Source organism: Portunus trituberculatus, chromosome 46 (genome assembly GCF_017591435.1).
Source record: "Portunus trituberculatus isolate SZX2019 chromosome 46, ASM1759143v1, whole genome shotgun sequence".
NCBI classification, from domain to species: Eukaryota; Metazoa; Arthropoda; class Malacostraca; order Decapoda; family Portunidae; genus Portunus; species Portunus trituberculatus.
Window position 1 is genome coordinate 12,108,128 of NC_059300.1, and position 20,000 is coordinate 12,128,127.

General features: G+C 38.3%; 2 protein-coding genes across 12 annotated transcripts in view; one reads left to right on the forward strand and one right to left on the reverse strand.

Annotated features, from left to right (window-relative positions):
* The window catches only part of LOC123520342 (WD repeat-containing protein 5), an 8,143-nt gene extending 2,193 nt beyond the window's left edge, over positions 1–5,950 (reverse strand). The window contains exons 1-6 of one of the 3 annotated variants that reach the window (XM_045282565.1): positions 5,818–5,950; positions 4,956–5,061; positions 4,360–4,456; positions 3,985–4,148; positions 2,717–2,806; positions 2,453–2,592 (exon numbers count right to left, since the gene is read on the reverse strand). In XM_045282565.1, the coding sequence (XP_045138500.1) occupies positions 2,453–2,592; positions 2,717–2,806; positions 3,985–4,148; positions 4,360–4,456; positions 4,956–5,018 (554 nt within the window). In that variant the 5' untranslated portion in view covers positions 5,019–5,061; positions 5,818–5,950. Of the gene's footprint in view, positions 1–2,452; positions 2,593–2,716; positions 2,807–3,984; positions 4,149–4,359; positions 4,457–4,955; positions 5,062–5,375; positions 5,785–5,817 lie in introns of those variants that run through there. The other 2 variants (XM_045282566.1, XM_045282567.1) reach the window with 2 other exon arrangements.
* Positions 5,951–6,111: 161 nt separating this feature from the next.
* Positions 6,112–20,000, forward strand: part of LOC123520340 (bromodomain testis-specific protein-like) — a 70,210-nt gene continuing 56,321 nt past the window's right edge. For 3 of the 9 annotated variants that reach the window (XM_045282555.1, XM_045282557.1, XM_045282564.1), the window contains exons 1-2: positions 6,324–6,485; positions 16,918–17,776. In XM_045282555.1, the coding sequence (XP_045138490.1) occupies positions 6,421–6,485; positions 16,918–17,776 (924 nt within the window). In that variant the 5' untranslated portion in view covers positions 6,324–6,420. The other 6 variants (XM_045282561.1, XM_045282556.1, XM_045282563.1 and 3 more) reach the window with 6 other exon arrangements.

The following is a 20,000-nucleotide window of genomic DNA, read 5'->3' on the forward strand; positions in this document are numbered from 1 at the left end:
AACATTAATAAATGTCGGCCTCTCAGGATGGTGATGTGGAAGAGGGCCAACCATCATCAAGGATATATTGTACTGAAAACTTCCTTTTTCATGCTAATCTCTTTTATCACCAGGCCCATTATGGAGCCACATACACCCTTATTTCTCATCCAAATTTAACCTACTTGGGGGAGGTTCTACCAACATTCGATGAGGGGCTCATAGGATGATCCTGCCGACTACCAGGAAGTGTGAAAGAGCTCTCTAAGTTTGAAAAGTTTGAGAACCAATGTTCTACGTCTTGGAGCATAGCAAAGTTAAAGGCTAGTTCATCAGGATGGTCAGTGAAGGGAGAGGAAAAGCAAAGTTGTTAGTGAACCATTAAAGTCTCCCAAGAATGGAGATCTCTGCAAAAGGAAAGAGTTGGAATGAGCTCCACTTTGGAGGATAAGTAGTCAAAGGATTTCTTATAGTCTTATAGTCAGATCAGGGAGGTCCTGTCTTACAAATTTGCTTGATATCTTAGAATATATTACCAAGGAGTTAGATGATGGAAATAGCATAGATGTTATATATCTAGATTTTAGCAAGGCGTTTGATAAGGTACCGCATAGGAGGCTAGTGTACAAATTGAGACTACATGGGATAGGGGGTAGGTTAGTTGATTGGATTAGTGAATGGCTTTCTGATAGGAAACAGAGAGTAGTATTAAATGGGGCAATGTCTGAGTGGAAGGAAGTGGTTAGTGGGTACCCCAAGGATCAGTGCTAGGACCTCTTCTTTTCTTGGTGTACATTAACGATTTAGATATAGGAATTAGTAGCAAAGTATCAAAGTTTGCAGATGATACTAAGATAGCATGTGCAGTACAGGGTGAAAAGGACAATTACAGAATACAACGAGACCTGGACAGGCTGATAGCATGGGCAGACAGGTGGCAGATGGAGTTTAATTCTAAAAGTGTCAGGTTATGCATTTAGGTAAAGACAACACAAACTTTAACTATGAGATGGAGGGATGTTGGCTAGAGGCAGTAGAGGAAGGAAAGGATTTAGGAGTAGTGATAGACAGGACTATGAAATTTTCAAAGCAATGTTTAGAAGCAAGAAATAGGGCAAATAGGATCCTGGGTTTTATAAATAGAAATGTTAGTTATAAAAGTAAGGAAGTGGTGCGTAGCTTATATAATTCCTATGTTAGGCCCCATTTAGAGTATTGCATACAGGCCTGGTCACCCCACTATAGGCAGGATATCAACATGTTAGAAGCAGTTCAGAGAAGAGCAACTAGGATGATACCAGCATTAAAGCGCCTGGAGTATAGAGATAGATTAAAGGAATTAAACATGTTTTCATTTGAGAGGAGATGTATAAGAGGGATATGATAGAGTTATTTAAAATGTTCTCAGATACAAACTACATAGATGTGAGATCTTTCTTTACCTTAGAGGAGGGAAATAGGACTAGAAATCATGGCAGGAAGATTAGAAAGCAAGGCTGCAGGTTAGATATAAGAAAATATTTCTTTAGTCATAGGGTGGTAGACTTCTGGAATGCATTGCCAGAGACGGTTGTAAATAGCACTAGTTTGACAATGTTTAAAAACAGATTAGATAAGCACTTAAATTTATTAGATTTATAATTATGTATAGCACTGCATGATAGTTTTTATAAGAAATTTACTATAGTTAAACAAGACATGATCCCCATGTATGGGGACCACAAATTGTAGAGGATTTCACTGCAGGACTTAGCCCTGTTAATGGGCCAAATATTTAGAATTAGTATATAATGTATTGTGTACTTGTAAGTGTATCTTTAAGTACTGATGACGAGGTCGCTGTGCGACTGATACAGGATAACCTAAATGGGCCCTGGTGGCCCTTTGTTATCCTATTATTTATGTTATGTTATGTTATATGAGTTAGGAGAGAGGAATACAGCACAGATAAATTTAGTCTGAGAGTGACTCTAGCCTTAGCAAGACAGTGAAAAACTCTGAAGATTTAAGAGCAGGGGCACGAAAACAAGTCAAGTCATCAAAGTTGTTGCAGCACCCAATTTTGGAATGAAAATGAGTTTAGATAATGTAGAATGAAATAGATGGACTATTGTCAGTTGTCTTAGATACTTGTGTTTCAGTAAGGAAAAGATGAAGTTTAGTAGAGGACAGATAACATTCTAAGAACTGAAAGTTATATCTAAAACTGCAAATGTTGCATAGGTTAAAAAGAAAAGTTGAGGGAAGTGTCAAAACACTTAGGGTTGATACCAGTAAAGCATATCAATCTGGAGGTATTCGTGGTCCTCTCCAAGGGGACTCAGAGGCTGGTGAAGGAGTTGCAGATTGTGACTCTACTACGATAGATCCAAAAAATGCCATGCCATTGAGTTAGTAAATTGGGAAAAAAAAAAAAAAAAAAAAAAAAAAAAAAAAAACACCACAAATCATTTAAAATTTGGAAGCTACATACCATAAACCGTCATAGCTGCTGGACACTATTAGGGTTCCATCTCGATTGAAGTTAACAGCACTGACTGGATCAGAATGTGCAGGTAGGGTTTTCAGACATTTGCCTGTCTTCACGTCCCATATTCGTACACTCTCGTCAAACTGAAATATCCTATGCAGTTGTAACATGAACTTCCTACAACTGGATCATATAGCAATATGCAATATCCATTTTATCTTAATCATTTGGTAAACATATTCAAGCTCAAATCTTAAAAATACTTACAGAGCCTGAGACAATGAGATTTGACTGGGGATTGAAGTTGCAACAGAATACATAATTACTGTGTCCTTTCAGTGTTTTTACACATTTTCCCTGTAAATAAATAAAACATTAATGAATATAAATAACAATATTACTTGCAAAAAGATATACAGTATTTTTCTTTAATCTTATTACAATGTAAAAGATGATGAATACTGCAAAATTTGAAATACGATGTGGTAATTTGAAGATTTTATAGATTTCAATGAAGATTTGCCAAACCAAGAAAGGAGAGCTCTCCTATATAAGGAAATTATTAGATGGGAGAGGGAAAAAAGGATGTAGATTGAGAAGCTAAACTATAACTCATAGATGGATGAGAGAAAAATGTATGTAATGGTAAATGGTGGAGAGCATGCCTAAAGATGACAGGAGAGAACAATGCCTGACAAATTGGAGATAAAATATAAGAACATTAATGATCAAAACAGACTCAAGCTGAAAATACCTTGACTACACCTAGAAAAAAAGACGACGAATATGAGTTTATCTATGTAAGAGGGAAGACTATCATATAAAATGAAAGAAGACAAACTTTCTTCACACTGCCTTATAATTCAATTCTGGCTCTATTTATTGAGTTTGCTGTAACTTTTCAATTTACAATGGTATTTACTTTTATCACTGTGCATCTGTACAGCTCCTCCCTCAAGCCCCATGTTTATTCTCAAGGGCTACATAAGAAAAACTTTTGAGGATCAGTTTATAACATTAATACAAATAAAAATAACCTCCAACATTCCTGAACAACATATCTAAGAACCCTCAACATTAACAGAATCTGAACTATAACCTAAAATTAAGATGAGTATGGGCTCCTTATCTATGTTCTCTCCCAATGAGATGCACGAGATAAAATAACAATAGCTGAAGGAAATGTGGACCTGCTATTCAATTCAGTAGTTATTTCTCACATTATTATTATTTTATTTTCTTTCCTAGCACAATAAACTGGATATGAAAATAACAGCTAAATTTTGTTATGCGTAATTTATGCTTCATAATGCTAAAATGGTTAGAGAGAGAGAGAGAGAGAGAGAGAGAGAGAGAGAGAGAGAGAGAGAGAGAGAGAGAGAGAGAGAGAGAGACACTCAGTGGCTTATCATTGGTGTGGGAATGTTTGAATGATTGTAGGTGAAAGTGAGTGTGTTCAACACTTCTGCCCTACATGGTACCATCAGCTTGGCAAATGTATGTGGTAAATAAAACCCCAAGTAGGTAATACTTACTGAAGCAAGTTCCCAAATTTTGAGTGTCTTGTCATCTGAGGCTGAAACAAGCAACCGACTGTCATGTGACCAAGCCACATCGCTGATGCCTAGTTTGTGCCCAGAGAGTGTTTTTTCAAATTTTCCATCATATGCACCCCATATTTTGATCACTTTGTCAGCAGCTGTTGAAAAATAGTTACCATAATATATAGTAAATTCTGTCTTTCAGCACATTTAAATTTCCAAGCACTAATGAATTATGCAAGAATTGCTTAGTGGGTAATAAATAGGTCAGTAAGAGCCCTGACTATGATATCTACATGATATCTATTTTGGAGGATATAATTATTCACTTTTGAAACTTAAGTTTGTACAGTAAACAAGTATACTTACATGAACTTGCCAGCCAATCTCCTGTTGGACTGAACTTTACAGATGATATAGCTTTAGAGTGGCCTGAGAGTGTGTACTTGAGCATATAGTTCGGTTTCTGAAATATTTCAAGTCAGAATCAAACAGTGCACCTTTTTAAATATTGTAATGTGACTTAGGTAAAACGAAAACTATTATAAACACAGAGAGAGAGAGAGAGAGAGAGAGAGAGAGAGAGAGAGAGAGAGAGAGAGAGAGAGAGAGAGAGAGAATAAAGGTAGGTAAAGAAAGAAGGAAAGAAGACAAGGTAAGAGAATGTAGGAAATAAATAAGTAAAGGAAATAAACAGAGAGAGAGAGAGAGAGAGAGAGAGAGAGAGAGAGAGAGAGAGAGAGAGAGAGAGAGAGAATTTAACCCTTACATTGTGACAACTAATGCCTTCTAACCAAGTTACATCATACCTTGCTTATCCTTCCCTCAATAATGATTCACTTCATGTGTGGCACACTGGATTCTGTACAAATTCCTAAAATTTCTCCCATTTGAAAATAAAGTCATGAAATCACTCATCATACATGTTAACTGTATCACTATGGAAGAAAACATGGTTTTCTTACAAGAGTGTGACTTGCAGGCTTCGTGCTAGATGAGTTGTCATTTGACCTCTGTTCTTCAGTCATGGTGGATCCAGTTATTCATTAATACACTCACGATGGACAAAAACTGAAAAAAAAAGTTAAACTTGCAACTAATAGTGCAGTAGTAGTAGTAATAATGGTGGTAGTAGTAACAGTAACAGCACCAATAACAACAGTAATAGTTTAATAATCTGAAGGAATTGAATTTCAGTTTGTCCATGAATTGTTAGGAAGCCCAGTTTGGGTTAACTTTGTCAAACATAAGATCATATTTACAATAATAGCTAATAATCCCCATGCTTAATCTTTAACCAAAAGAAAAAGAAAAATTCTGGCCCACTCTTAGACCAAGCACATGACATTTGCTGTGCTGGTACTTGACGGGGTGTCACCACTCACCAAAACTAGTCAACGCCACCCATTATTGTAAGTAAAGGAAACACTATTCTTCATTAATGTATGAATTTAGGCATCGGCTGCTCCTGTATCACGGTCCTCAGATAACGGAGACTTCGTAGTACGTGGTGACTGTCTGATAAGAATGTGATTCTTTGCAGTAATTGATGTATCCCGCTGGTTCCTGGTTTGAAGTTTTTTTTTTACAGTAGTATAAGGTACTTTACACAATTTACACCATCTAACTCAGTTCGGCTTTATGTGAATGTATTGCATCACTTATATCCTGCACCAAACATAACATTATCTAAATGTAAAAGAGAAGTATCACAGAGAGAACTGGAATTGCGAGAAATATCCGTGAGTTTTATGGCTACTGTTCATTCGTGCGTTTCTCCACAGAGTGATACTAATGGAAATAAATTCTTAATGGGTAAACTTTCACCTGTAGGGTAAAGCAAGAAGTGTACACAATCTCCTGAGGCTCCCCGCTCCTCCATCTACAATACCACAACAAACACTGCCATGTGGGCCGCGCTGCAACCACAATAATCTCAAATACAGAAATAAGGAAAGGTAACAGCCGCGCATTATTTTGCGATAGTGGTTGATAAAAGTAATGTTGTTCCCGCTTGATTTGAAGAATTTCCCTCTAACTTTTTGTGCATTTAAGAGAGTTTGTAGTTGGGGAGTGTTTGGCGCCCATTCAGATAATTGGAACCCTGTGTGACGTCAAGACGGCCATGATGTTGTGAGGCTCATGGGGTGCAGACGCTCCTCACGGTGCTCCTCAGGGCCAGGCGGGGCTGCTCCTAGGCGTCTGGATTTATGTTTGATGCATCTTTGCGCCTCGAAATGCATCAGTTTTGGGAAAGAAGGTGAATAAACTGTGTCCATGAGTGAATATGAGCGATTGGGACAGGTTGCGTGGTCATGTGACCGTCATCGACCAATCAGGCAGCGACTTGGCGCGGGGCTGGTGTGTGGCGGCGGCGGCGGTGTAGAGCCATTGTGAGCGCTGCGTCACCGCCCGATATCTGTAATAATCATGGACGGCCGTAGTCATCCTGCCCACCACGGCTATCAGCACACACCGACTCCCGTCAACAGAGGGTATTACATTATTATAGTTCGTCTACGTTGAGGTATAACGCCATACCAGCCACAGTAAGATGAGCGTGGGTTCCCTGCGTCAAAAGTTGAGTCAGCCATAACTCTAGGAAAACAGGAGGAAAAGCCCTCAACGGGTAACGCGTTTTAGAGCTCTCCATTGAATTTATCGCAAGAAAATGACCAAGATTCGTTCTAGAGGTGATAGAGCTCCTGAAGGTGAGGTGTGTGAGTGGTGAGTGTCCGGGGAGAGCGGTGTAGAGGCGTCCTTGCAGTGCGCGGGTCCCGGCGCCTCTGAGGTCCTCTACCCGCCATTTTGAAACCCAAGCCGTTATGGCCGACGCTAGAGCCACTGCCTTGGAAGTTTTGTGGTGATTCCTAACGTTGCAATGCGAGTGTGCCCTGTTCCAGTGTGTTGCGTTATGCCAGAAAGGCCCCAGACTGTGTTGGCGTGACCAGTGGTGATGGAAACTGTCTGAGTGGCGAGAAAACGTCGTGTGTGAGGTGAGGGACGCGTCGTGCGCCGTCCTGGACTGACTCGGGGTTTGTTGTGAGTCCGTTTGTATTGTTTCCTCGCTTTTCTCTCGTAGCGAATATGATTCCTGGGCAGACTAGACTGTGAGTATTACAAGTGTGATTGATGTATTGTACAGTGGGAGGCTGGGGGGCACTAGAATGGTTGTTATTGACCCAGGTGACTGGTTGCATATTTTTGCAAAAACCGTTAATAGGGTTATGCAATCAGTAGCCGCTATTATGCAGGACTAGGCAAGGTTAAGGTTTCCCTCATGCACCCTGAGTAAATAGAGAAGGCAGGGGAGGACCGGGTAGGGGTTATAGGTGGCTGTAGGGTTAATTTGAGAATGCCCTTGACTGTGGCCGTTAGGAGTGTCTGAAGATAGAGAAGCTTGGCAAAACGTATTTCTACCGTAGGCAGACACGTTTCCCGGTTCTCAGTGACGTATTTGTGTTGGTAGCAGTGCATAACGGGCAGGACAAGGCGGCAGCAAGGTTAGGTTAGACTCCGTGGGTACATCAGTTTGAATGGAGGGCCAGCAGCCATGATTGTGTGCGGCAGTTATTCCGTGCTGGGTTGGTGCGCTGGACGCTTATTTGTGTATTTGAATGTGATAAGGTGTTAGAGGTGATAGGAAGTACCACATGTGTAGGTCTGATGTTTTCCCATGCCTTCACATCAGTCTACCTTAGGGACTCCCCAGTGGCCCATCCAGCTTGCTGGAGAATGCCTTTACACTCCTTCCTAATAGCGAGAAGCAGTGTGGCGGGCTTCAGTAAGAATTAATGCCATGGAAATCTTAGGTAGCCCCTCTGCAGTGTAGCAGTCTCATGGATTTGCTATTAGCTCCTGAGTGTGGCTGTAGGCCAAGCTCACTTTGAGAATTTAAACCAGGTGAAGTGACTATGCTTTTTATTAAATTATTCCTTAGCTTCTGTTGATAGTGAATTTAGTGATCTGTCCACTGAATAAATTTTGGAATTATATTGATAATTTATTGATCTGTCCATTTAATAAATTTTGGAATTGTTTTGATAATTTAGTGATCTGTCCATTGAATAAATTTTGGAATTATTTTGATAAGTCCAGCAGCAAGAAATTTTTTGTTGTGCATTCAGTTGTTTTGTTGCTGCTGGCTGATATCAGACAGTTTTTGGTTGGCTTGGTTAGTTTATTTTTTATTCAATTTCAATTTGTTTATTTCATACATTAATAAATCTGGTATAGTTGGCCAAATAAGCTAAGATCCAAGCGAAGCTGAGTGCTGTTGGTCGGCTTTGGTTGGTGTAGGTGTTAAGATACCTCAACCATTGATCAGAGTACACGTCCTTCCTGACCTGCGGTATTGTTAATAGTACTCATAAGGTGACCTGCTTACCTGTTACAAGGCATGCTTGTCACACCATTCAGTGACAAGTATTAGTCTTTTGTGCTTCCTTGTTATGTGTGATCCAAGAATTTACTGCAGTCTATACTTTTGAAATATCTGCATCTTTTTAAAGGTTTGAGGGGATATTGAATTGTTTCAGCAACTTAAGTGTTAAGACTATTCCAGCACTTGCACATATTAGTTGATCCTAATGTCATTCATTGACTGTGTATGCATGGAGGGCTGTCTTTTTTATGTGTGACCACGGAATTTGATGTGATGTGCCTGCATGTTTAAAACAGTTAAAAAGATGAACATTGGCATTATTAACATCCTCTGGAAATAGTTATTTATTATAGCTACAAGTTAGTAGCAAGAATCAGTTTGAAATAACTTTGTCCAAGGAGATGCATGCATCTGAGCACTTGTCTCACACACACACACACACACACACACCCACCCACCCACCCCATGAACTATATATCCCTTTATCTCTCTCTCTCTCTGTTTCATGTGTGATTGTGCATGTGCTGATCATAATGCATCAATTACTGCAAAGACTAGCAAGTTTATCTTATCTCAAAAAAAAATATTGGAAATTGCCACACACACACACCCGGTAGCTCAGTGGTTAGAGCGCTGGCTTCACAAGCCAGAGGACCGGGGTTCGATTCCCCGGCCGGGTGGAGATATTTGGGTGTCTCCTTTCACGTGTAGCCCCTGTTCACCTAGCAGTGAGTAGGTACGGGATGTAAATCGAGGAGTTGTGACCTTGTTGTCCCGGTGTGTGGTGTGTGCCTGGTCTCAGGCCTATCTGAAGATCGGAAATAATGAGCTCTGAGCTCGTTCCGTAGGGTAACGTCTGGCTGTCTCGTCAGAGACTGCAGCAGATCAAACAGTGAAACACACACACACACACACACACACACACACACACACACACACACACACACACACACACACACACACACACACACACACAGGAGGGATTGGCAGATGGATAGTGAGGATGCTTCATAGTTACTTGCTGTATATAAAGAACATATTATGCCTGGCATGAACGTTCATTCATAGAAAATGACAGTCACTCATTTGCAGTGCATGTGCTGGATGACAAAGGAAGCTTGCATTGCCTTCTGCCATGGCCTGTGCCTTAGTGGTTTGGCTTGGGCTGCGTTGGAATAGGTTAGTTAAGAGTATGGAACAGGTTTGATTATGTTGTTGGAGTATGGAACAGGTTCAGTTATGTAGTTAGAGTATGGGATAGGTTTGGTTATGTAGTTGGAGTATGTAACAGGTTCGGTTTAGTTAGAGTATGGGATAGGTTCAGTTATGTAGTTGGAGCATGGAACAAGTTTGATTATGTAAGATTGGTTAGAGGACACGCTGACAGGTGACCCAGTTAAACATTATGAAGCTCATCATACTTTTAGCAGAGAAAAAAAAAAAATGTTATTTCTCAAGTGTTTATCTTTTTTGCCAAGTAACAAACTGGGATATAGTACTGTAATCTGCAATTTGCTGTGAATCCTGGTGAAGGTCAAGTAGACACCTTGTTTAGCAGTTATGGGCATTTGTTGCAGTATTTATTTGTAACAAAAGAATCAGTATAGGTATTTGATTACACTTGATGATTTACAAGCGACTAAAAACTATATTTTACTTTTTTGGGGAGGGGGGGCAAACATGAATTGAAAGAGTACAATACATATATGTACATCTTAAAATAAATTTTTGTTTTTTAAGAATTTCTGGACTGCCCTATAAGTTTGTTATGATTACTTTTATTCGTTAGAATCTTGTCTTTGATTAATAGATAGATGAATGTGGATGAAAAATCTTGCAATATACTAATGTAGTAAGTGTTTATGTGCAATATAGTGAAGGGAATTGTTATGGAAGGTAGAGGTGTAAAATCTGATGAGGCCACTTTAATAGTGTTTTAGTTTGTATTTGGTTCTGCTGGTTTTGTAGAATTCTTCCAAACCAATATGTGTCATTACCTTGCTTTGGGATGAGCACCAAAAGGGACAAAGGTAGTGGTGAACCATTTAATATTGAGAAAGTTGGTGTGCTTTCTGTGTGTGTGTGTGTGTGTGTCAAAGCTGCAGGTGGTACCAGGGTTACCTAAATCTGCATTTTTTGCTCCTCTGGCTCCAGTTGTGTATTGAAGTTATTCTAAATGAGACTGGTACATATTTGTCTTTTAATTCTGTCCAGTCACACACTTGAAGCAAAATGCAGAAGCAGGGCAACAATGTCTTGATGGCAGTGTGAAAATTGACTTGTAAGATTATTAACATTCCTGTAACTGAACAGTAAAACTTCCTCTTTTGAAAAATCTTGTAATGCTGGACTTGTGTTTTATCATGCTACCAGTCAGACCTTCTGTGCTCTTTAGCAGATTTCATTCAGTCTATGTAATTTTAATAGTTTGGTTATTGATTGATGTAATCAGTTGATTATTTTCTTGTATGAGAATATTGTGTGTGTGTGTGTGTGTGTGTATATATAGTATTTTAAAATTTTTTTATTAGAGAGAGAGAGAGAGAGAGAGAGAGAGAGATATATATATATATATATATATATATATATATATATATATATATATATATATATATATATATATATATATATATATATATAGTTTGATTGATTGATATATTTGAATGTCCCTGATCTTATGTGTATCAATAATTGAAGTGTGATGCATGATAGTAAATGCTTTTGAAACTTCAGTACTGTACCATTTATTAGTGAGGTTTCTTGTATTCAAATTATACTTTACCTATCTATACTTTCTTAACATCCATTCTTGGCACTTCTCCATGGCAGAAGAGTCTCCAGCTGCTTTTGTTTATTCATCTTCGTACTACATTCTAGTCCTTGCTCTCCACTCCCCATCTGAAGTACGTATTTCAATAACCTTGTTATTTTGTAGAAGATTGTCTCTTTAAAGCCTCAGCACCCATCGTTTGTTGGTATGTAAGAATTGCGTGTCGTCTTACCTTGCCGTGACATTTGTTTTATTTCATGCCATCATGCTTCATAATGGTCCAGTTATTTATCTGCTTACTGATTTATCTTAGCATTACTTCAGTGCATGCCTGGAATGGAGCAAGACAGTATCTACTCATTCATATCTCCTGTTATTGTTGTCAGTCATCAGCACTGCTTTTGTTACTTAACTATTACAGTGTTCTTTTACCTGAGATCTGATTAATTTGATTTTTATATATTCCTGCAAGTTTTTATTAGTGTAATAACAGTTACCTGTGGTATAGATTGTGTTAAACTCAGTTGATTTAACAATTTTTTAAACCTAGTTATAACATATTGACATCAGTAACCAAAGTCCTTCGTGGTAATCTCCTTTAACACTCTTAACTGTGTAGATATCGATTGACACGTGTAATGAAAAGTAAATCTGGAGAAAATTCCACTTATTCATCATTATGGTGTCATATCCCAAATATAAGCCCAATTATATACATTTTATAATGCCTTTGAAGTAAACTTTCAAAATACTGTAATGGAAATACTATGTAGTAGTTGAAGTTGTGTAATCTTTGAGATACCCTCCCTATGGACATGACAGGATGATGCTTGACAAGTGCAAGTTTTGTTTGAATTTATTTTTTACTTGTAAAGTTTTTGGAATTAAAGTTCAGTCTGCAGATTATGGCTAAAAGCATTCCTCTGTAGCTTAGACATTGACCTTGATCTCATAGACTTGAATAGCATGCCTTAATTACCAATAGTGAAGGCAGTGTGTGTGTGTGTGCGTGCGTGTGTGCGTGTGCATGCGTGCGTGCGTGCCCTTACAGTCATTGCTAGTGAATGATGAATGTTGACGGAAGAAAGGATTGCCATGTTGTGTTCCTAAGGAATGAACCATTTTTACGTCTGGCACATTTACCATGGGATGGAAAAAAAAAGTAATAACCAGTTACAAAGCAGTTAAATTTTTCAATTACAGAGCCAAGAAATTATTAGCAAAAATATCACCACCATTATCGTATCAATTCATGCTTGTTTACATTTAATCGTATTGCCTAATTGAAGATCTGTGATTAAAACCATTGTTATCTATTTTACCAATATTTTTTTTCAATTCTTGAAGATCTAACACACACACACACACACACACACACACACACACACACACACACACACACACACACACTTTGGAATCCACAGCCATCCAATGTGTTTCTGTGCTGTTTAAATAGTATTGGACAAGTAATATGGCTGCTACATGTTATTTCTGAGCAGGATGGGTGCTACCACAGTTTATGGGTCTAGATGCATGTTACCTTTCAGACCATGTATTGTAGTTCATCCAGTATTTCCTTTTTAGAGTAGGTTCATCAATCCTTGTTATTTATGTTGGTTTTCTTCCCTAATTTGATATTTTTAAAGCAAAGCTTCAGTGATCACACAGACCCAGCCTGCTTAGTTTTTGGATTGTGTTCCCAAGAAATTATATGAGTTCTTGCACACATTGAGTTTGTTTTCAACAAATCAGTGGTTTTAATCATTATTATTGTGTTAATTTTGCCATTGTTTGTCCCTTCTCCTGTACTCTGATCTGTGTGCCGTGCTGCAAAATTTTGTTATTGGGTGCTGCTGCTTTTTTATATCATTCTTATTTATATAGCCTTTATTTGTCATTCAGTAAGCTTATGTCCATTGTTCTTTCTTTGGCTTAGGCACGAAAATTTCCCTTAGTATCCAACCTCTCTCTCTCTCTCTCTCTCTCTCTCTCTCTCTCTCTCTCTCTCTCTCTCTCTCTCTCTCTCTCTCTCCTTCCTTTGTTATATTATGAGGTTCTCTTTTTAAGATAACATCCATGATTGTGTACATACATCCCATGGCCTAAGGATCAGGCACCATAATTATTTTCATCTTGTCACATTTTTTCTGTTTGTTTTCATGGCATTTGCTCAAAATTCTTGATTTCATAATTCAGTGTGTTGTATAATTTCTTTCTAAAGTGACCTGAAATTGTACAAGAGGTGTTGTAGTGGCATGGTGCAAGTACTGTAATATTTGATACTGCTCTGTTTAAAAAAAAAATTTCATATATATTTGTTCTATCCCTTCATAGTATGAATTAATAAAGTCCTTGAAATCCTTTTAGTAAAGGTATTTTTGTAGGAAAACGGGTATATCTATGGAACCTTTTCCTTTAATGAAAGCCTGTATCCACCAGATCAAAATGAATATAATGACTGAAAAACTCCACTAATAAAAGAGCTCTAACATTCAGGAAATTATTAATATCCTAAGGATAACCACATCCCATGATAGAAAGCTTGTCAGTTTTAAAACTCATGTATTTGAAATAAAAATTTATTCTTGTTGAGTTCAATTGACCAAAGAAAATCATGTAAGCAAGTTTACCATAAAGAAAACAAAAACTTTGAGAACCTTAAAGTGTCCATATGAATATGAAAAATCTGTACATAAATATTTAAAAAATAGTGATTGTTCACTCACGATGTAGCCACATCTTGGTTTTCAAAGTACATACCTGGAGGCTTTTCAATTAAAGATGAAAAAAAAAGAAGGAAAAAGAAAAATCTCATAGGAATGCTTGTTATTTGTTGCAAGTAATATGAAGACAATGACTCACTAGAACCCAATCACTAGAGGAAATACCAATCTTTGTTGTTGAAGGTAGGGATAAGATTCACACTGCCCTAATAACTGTGGAGTGTGTTGCTGGTTCACCCCGCCCCTTGCAAGCTGCACTGGTTCACTGGTGTGGGTGTGTGGCTTGTGTTTGCCTTCGGTGATAGGGAGAGAAGGATTTTTTTTATTTATTTTCATTGTTTTTCTCCTTAGAAATAGTGTACAGGATTTGAGGTAAGCTGCATTTGTATTCACAGTTATCAATTTTTTTTATTATTATTATTATTTTTATTTTTTTATTTATTCATATTTATTTGTTCATATTTATCTTTCATTTCATTTTCTTCTTTGTCTTCCATCCCCCCAATTAGAAGATAGTTTAAAGAACAAAAAAATCATGTGAAGACATAAAAACTTGAGGGTTGCCAAAGTTGTATATGTTATGATGACAATCAAATAATCAATCTAAGTAAAATGGTTATGGTTATGGTTTTTTTGTGTAAATTTTTAAGATTTATTCCAACTGGATTTGTGCAAAGTTTGCATCTACTTCATTTTATAAATTTGCTGAGATGATCTCTGCTGATATTTACCATGTATAGATACAAAGATGTGTTATGAGACTGGCCAGTTCTGTCCGTCTTTGAATCAGGTTGACATCACTTATATATTGGTAGCCAACACATCATACATTCTCACCCTCACCTTCACTTTCATTATTCACTGTCACATTCCTTCATGTGTCAGCCTCTACTGGAGGAGCAGTCTAAGCCTTACTGACCACAATATGCAAGCTACATATTGGTACAGAGAAGTTGAATAAGGTTGGCTTTTGTCCTAATGAATAAACTACATGGTACAGTACCTAGGTAACTCAATGAAGGATGATCATATATATATATATATATATATATATATATATATATATATATATATATATATATATATCTATCTATCTATCTATATATATATATATATATATATATATATATATATATATATATATATATATATATATATATATATATATATGTGTGTATGGATGTATGTATGTATGTTATGGCCTATAGCGCCTGTAAGTATACTTGAAGAGTATATGGGAAGCACTGTTCAGCTTTCACCCATTAGTGGTGCAGGCAATTTTATTTATAATGGTACCTATAATAGGGCCCATATCACCATCCAAGCCATCTTTGGTGTAACCACCTAGAACCTGGGTGGCATGGTAACTTGTAGGTAACTTTAAACCACTCGACAAATGGCAAAGTTTCAAGGCAGTTCATGGTGGGATTCAAACCTATGTGTGGACGTCTGCCTGATCCCACACTCACCACCTTATCCACTACGCCATCACCTCCCCATGGTTGCGTTGCTTGATAGTTAAAGTACTGAAATGGCTTCATTTAGATTTTAGATCGTGGTGTAACAAAGAAGAAAAGTTACACTGCAGGAAGTTTGATTTCATGCACATGTCAGTGATCACATTGTGCTGGTGAGGGAGTTCAACTCAAAATGTTTTGCAGTTGTCAATGTAATGAGCATTCTGTTATAGATGAAATGGTAAGGACATAAACATGGATTAGAAAATGGCAAAGTAATTTTTTTCATGTACGTTCAATAGCAGAAGGATTAGAAAGTGTGTGCATGTGTGTGTGTGTGTGTGTGTGTGTATGTATGTATGTATGTATGTATGTATGTATCTGTGTGCTATATATTAGTTTGTTCTGGAGAAGTCTTCACATCAAGTTAATTCAAATGATGTACCTACAAACTACTATTGAACTATGCTCCTATTAAACAAAATATCTACTTCCCTAACATATGCTGGCCGTAATTGCAAACCTCTGTTGAACAGTCTATAAAGTAACAAAATTAAGATCAAAATGCAAAATATGATAAATGATCTTTAAAAAAAAGTTACTGTATGAAAATGGGTTGTGTTGTATGAAAGGCAGACCTCATCACCTAAACAACCAAAGATTACACTGGTAGCCTTAGTGACAGATGACGTGACAAAGCATATTGCCTTTGATGGCCTTGTCTTCCCTTTGTTATTTCTATTTTGCTTTTGTGCTGAGAAGAAATTGCAAAACTTCAGATCGTGAAATATGAATGATGAAACTAGTGGAACAGTATTGTATTTATAATGTATATACTGATACCTTGTGTAACTGAAGTAAATGTGAGGAAGTGAAGCTGCCAACCTGTTGCACCCTGCTTCTGCACACACTGCCTGTTGCATGAAAATTAACTATATTACCAAGTTGAAGTATTAGTCCGTACTATTGGATTTACCAGAAAGAAAACTGACAAATATATTACAGAGTTTCCTTATTCTGTATAAAGTGTCTACATGTTATCTTTGTGTTTGAAGAGCTAAAGTTTTGCAGCTGGCGATTATTTGAGAAACTCATAAAGTGTGTTCTAGAATGGGGATATGAAAATGGATTGCACTTGCTATCGTTGGCAAGATGATTATCTGGCACCAAAATTCTCTCTCTCTCTCTCTCTCTCTCTCTCTCTCTCTCTCTCTCTCTCTCTCTCTCTCTCTCTCTCTCTCTCTCTCTGGTGCAAAGTTTAGCAATTGTGTATGTTATGTTTATGTTAGGAGTTCTGTTCTCATTGTAATGAATTTAGTGTTGAGACTCCTAAACCCTCTATTAGTTTTATGAATAGTCATTCTGAGGAGTTTTATCTCAAACTATCAATTGCCCTTTGATTTCACTGGCATGTTGATGTGAGTACAGTATTCTTTCATGAATATTTTGCAAAGCCTACAGGATCAGGATCTACCTGATTTTTTTTTTATCTTCAATTCTTTTAAGTAGTTATCTTAAGAATTAGATTAATAAGTATGTTGTAATTATTACCATTACTTTTGTTTAATACTTTCTTTTTTCTCACCTGTACAGAGACATAACCATGGAGGAGACAAACGGAGGGGGCATGCAGGTGGACTCTCCCCCTAAGGTGGGAGGGACAGTTGAGCCCCCACCAAGAGAGGAACCTGTCATAGACCCTATTAATGGCATTGTACAGCCTCCCTTCACCCCTCCACCTCATAGACCTGGACGTGTTACAAATCAGCTTCAGTACATCCAGAAGCAAGTGATGAAGACTGTTTGGAAACACCAGTTTGCTTGGCCGTTTCACCAGCCAGTGGATGCCATGAAGCTCAATTTACCTGACTACCACAAAATAATAAAGCACCCTATGGACCTGGGCACTATTAAGAAACGCCTTGAAAATAAATATTACTGGAGTGCCAAAGAGTGTATACAAGACTTCAACACTATGTTTACTAATTGCTATGTGTATAATAAGCCTGGTGAGGACGTAGTGTTAATGGCACAGACTCTAGAAAAGATATTTTTAACAAAAGTGGCAGCGATGCCCAAGGATGAAATTGAAGTAGAGGATGCTACTAGCAAAGGTGGCAAGGGCCGTAAAGGTCGGACACCAGCAGTGCCGGGAACAAAGCCTCCTAGACCTCCCTCAGTCCCTTCTGCCCCCTCTGTGACTGCCCCATCCACAGTGCCAGTGGTCACGGCACCTCCTGTTATGAATGCTGTTTCAGTTGGGGGTGTCACCAGCGCCAGTTCGCCAGCCCTGTCCAACTCGCTCTCTTCCCCACCAACGGCTACTACCATGGGGTCATCTCAACTGCCATTACCCTTGAGAGTAAGCACCCCACCAACCACTACCACTGTGCTGGGCTCTACTGCTCAGCCCACCGTCCCAGCGCCTGCGTCAACAAACTCCTTTCCTCCGGTGAGTAGAACAATTATATTGATTGAGATGTTTGCTATTTGTTGTGAATTTTACAACACACACACACACACACACACACACACGCCTGGTAGCTCAGTGGTTAGAGCGCTGGCTTCACAAGCCAGAGGACCAGGGTTCGATTCCCCGGCCGGGTGGAGATATTTGGGTGTGTCTCCTTTCACGTGTAGCCCCTGTTCACCTAGCAGCGAGTAGGTACAAGATGTAAATCGAGGAGTTGTGACCTTGTTGTCCCGGTGTGTGGTGTGTGCCTGGTCTCAGGCCTATCCGAAGATCGGAAATAATGAGCTCTGAGCTCGTTCCGTAGGGTAACGTCTGGCTGTCTCGTTAGAGACTGCAGCAGATCAAACAGTGAAACACACACACACACACACACACACACACACACACACACACACACACACACACACACACACACACACACACACACACACACACACGGAATGGATCAAGTGGATAATGAGAAACTAATCTTGAGAGAAGAATATGACATTAGAAACACAAGATCGCATATTAAGAAACTGAGGAAGGGAAGATGTCTAAGAGATGTTAAAAAAATATAGTTTCCCACAAAGATGTGTTGAGACTTGGAACAGTTTGAGTGAGGAAGTGGTGTCAGCAACGAGTGTGCATAGTTTTAAAGAGAAATTGGATAAGTGTAGATATGGAGACGGGCCACATGAGCATAAAGCCCAGACACTGTAAAACTACAACTAGGTAAATACACACACACACTCACTCAAATACTAGGTTGGAGCTGCTATGTGCAAAGAAATTTAACTCAAATAGGAACTTTTAGCATGTGTTAGAATTAAAAAAAAAAATTCCATACAAATTCAGGCTTTCTACTTTTCATTTATATATATTTCAGTTTCTTGTGTATACATCAGTTAATTTACTTAAGTATTAGGGCTTTATTACTTCCAAGGGAAGATAGGCAGGGTACAAGTCTTCATAATTCACAGTGTGCCAAGTAGATATATATGCTGGTTGTGTGGTTGTTTATCAAGGATGAGACAAAATCAGATGAACTTCCATCCTTCAAGATTATTACCCAGCTATACATTATGAACTAGTTGGATGTCTGCATTGTCTTGACCTTTCAAAGGAACTTGATATTGTGAGACAAAGGAGAATGAACAGCAAATATGTGAGAAATGGAGAAGCAATATTATGACAAAATATCAGTTTAGTCATGAGAATAGGAAAACTGTTGGTTTGACCATGTGGAAAGAAAATATGGTTGTGTAAAGGCAGTTGCAAGGCCATTGGGTACACCATTTATAAGAAAAGTACAAAGTTGCCATTTATGAATGGAATAGATATGATAAAAGTGGTATTTTCTCAATATTATGTTATGTCTGGGTCACATGCCTGTTTATATAGAGGGAAGAAATTATTGTATGGTTTATTATTACTCTTTTCTTAATTACTGTTTAACATTTTAGAAGGAAATTTTCACAAAATGATTGACTTATAATATGTGATCATGGGAGCTACAGCATGCCATTGTAGAAACAAAGTGCCTTGACCAGTACTATGGATCAGTGCTGTCTAAACATTTCCACCTGTTGTATATCCTTTTCTACCTTACACTGTTACATACCTCCACCCCTCCAATCCCACCCAGCCCACAACTATCAGTATATGTAAGCTTGTATGTTATTAAAAAAGTCGCCCACACACTGACCCCCAAGACAAGACTCAGCATTAGTGAGTGGTTCCTTGGCATTCAGCACTGCTCTCACACATGTACAACACATGGCCTTCCTTTGTACCCGTCCCTCTTCCCCCACCTTCTCTTTGCTTCATAGAATAGAGGAAGTTACTGGTGTGTGCATGCGTGCAAGTGCAAGTGCTTGCATGCATGCATGTGTGCTCCTTGTCTTTACATGTCCCTTTGTGATCTATTTTGTGTATCTCCAGGGATGCACTGACCACAGATTGGACACCCCTGCTATAGATGATACATAAGCTTAGTGGTGGGGCAAAAAAAAGTTTTGGGTAATAGGCAGATGTGGGACTGCTGAGCATGCAATTTTTGTGGAGGGAACAATGAAGATTTGCTCTGTAATTAAATATTTATTGTAATAACACTAACCAATTACCAGCCAGAAATAGTACAGTCACTGCACTTATCATACAATCACTGGCGGTTCCTGTCTTCTTTCTCCACCACACAAGCTGATCCTTCTGTTTCTCTTTT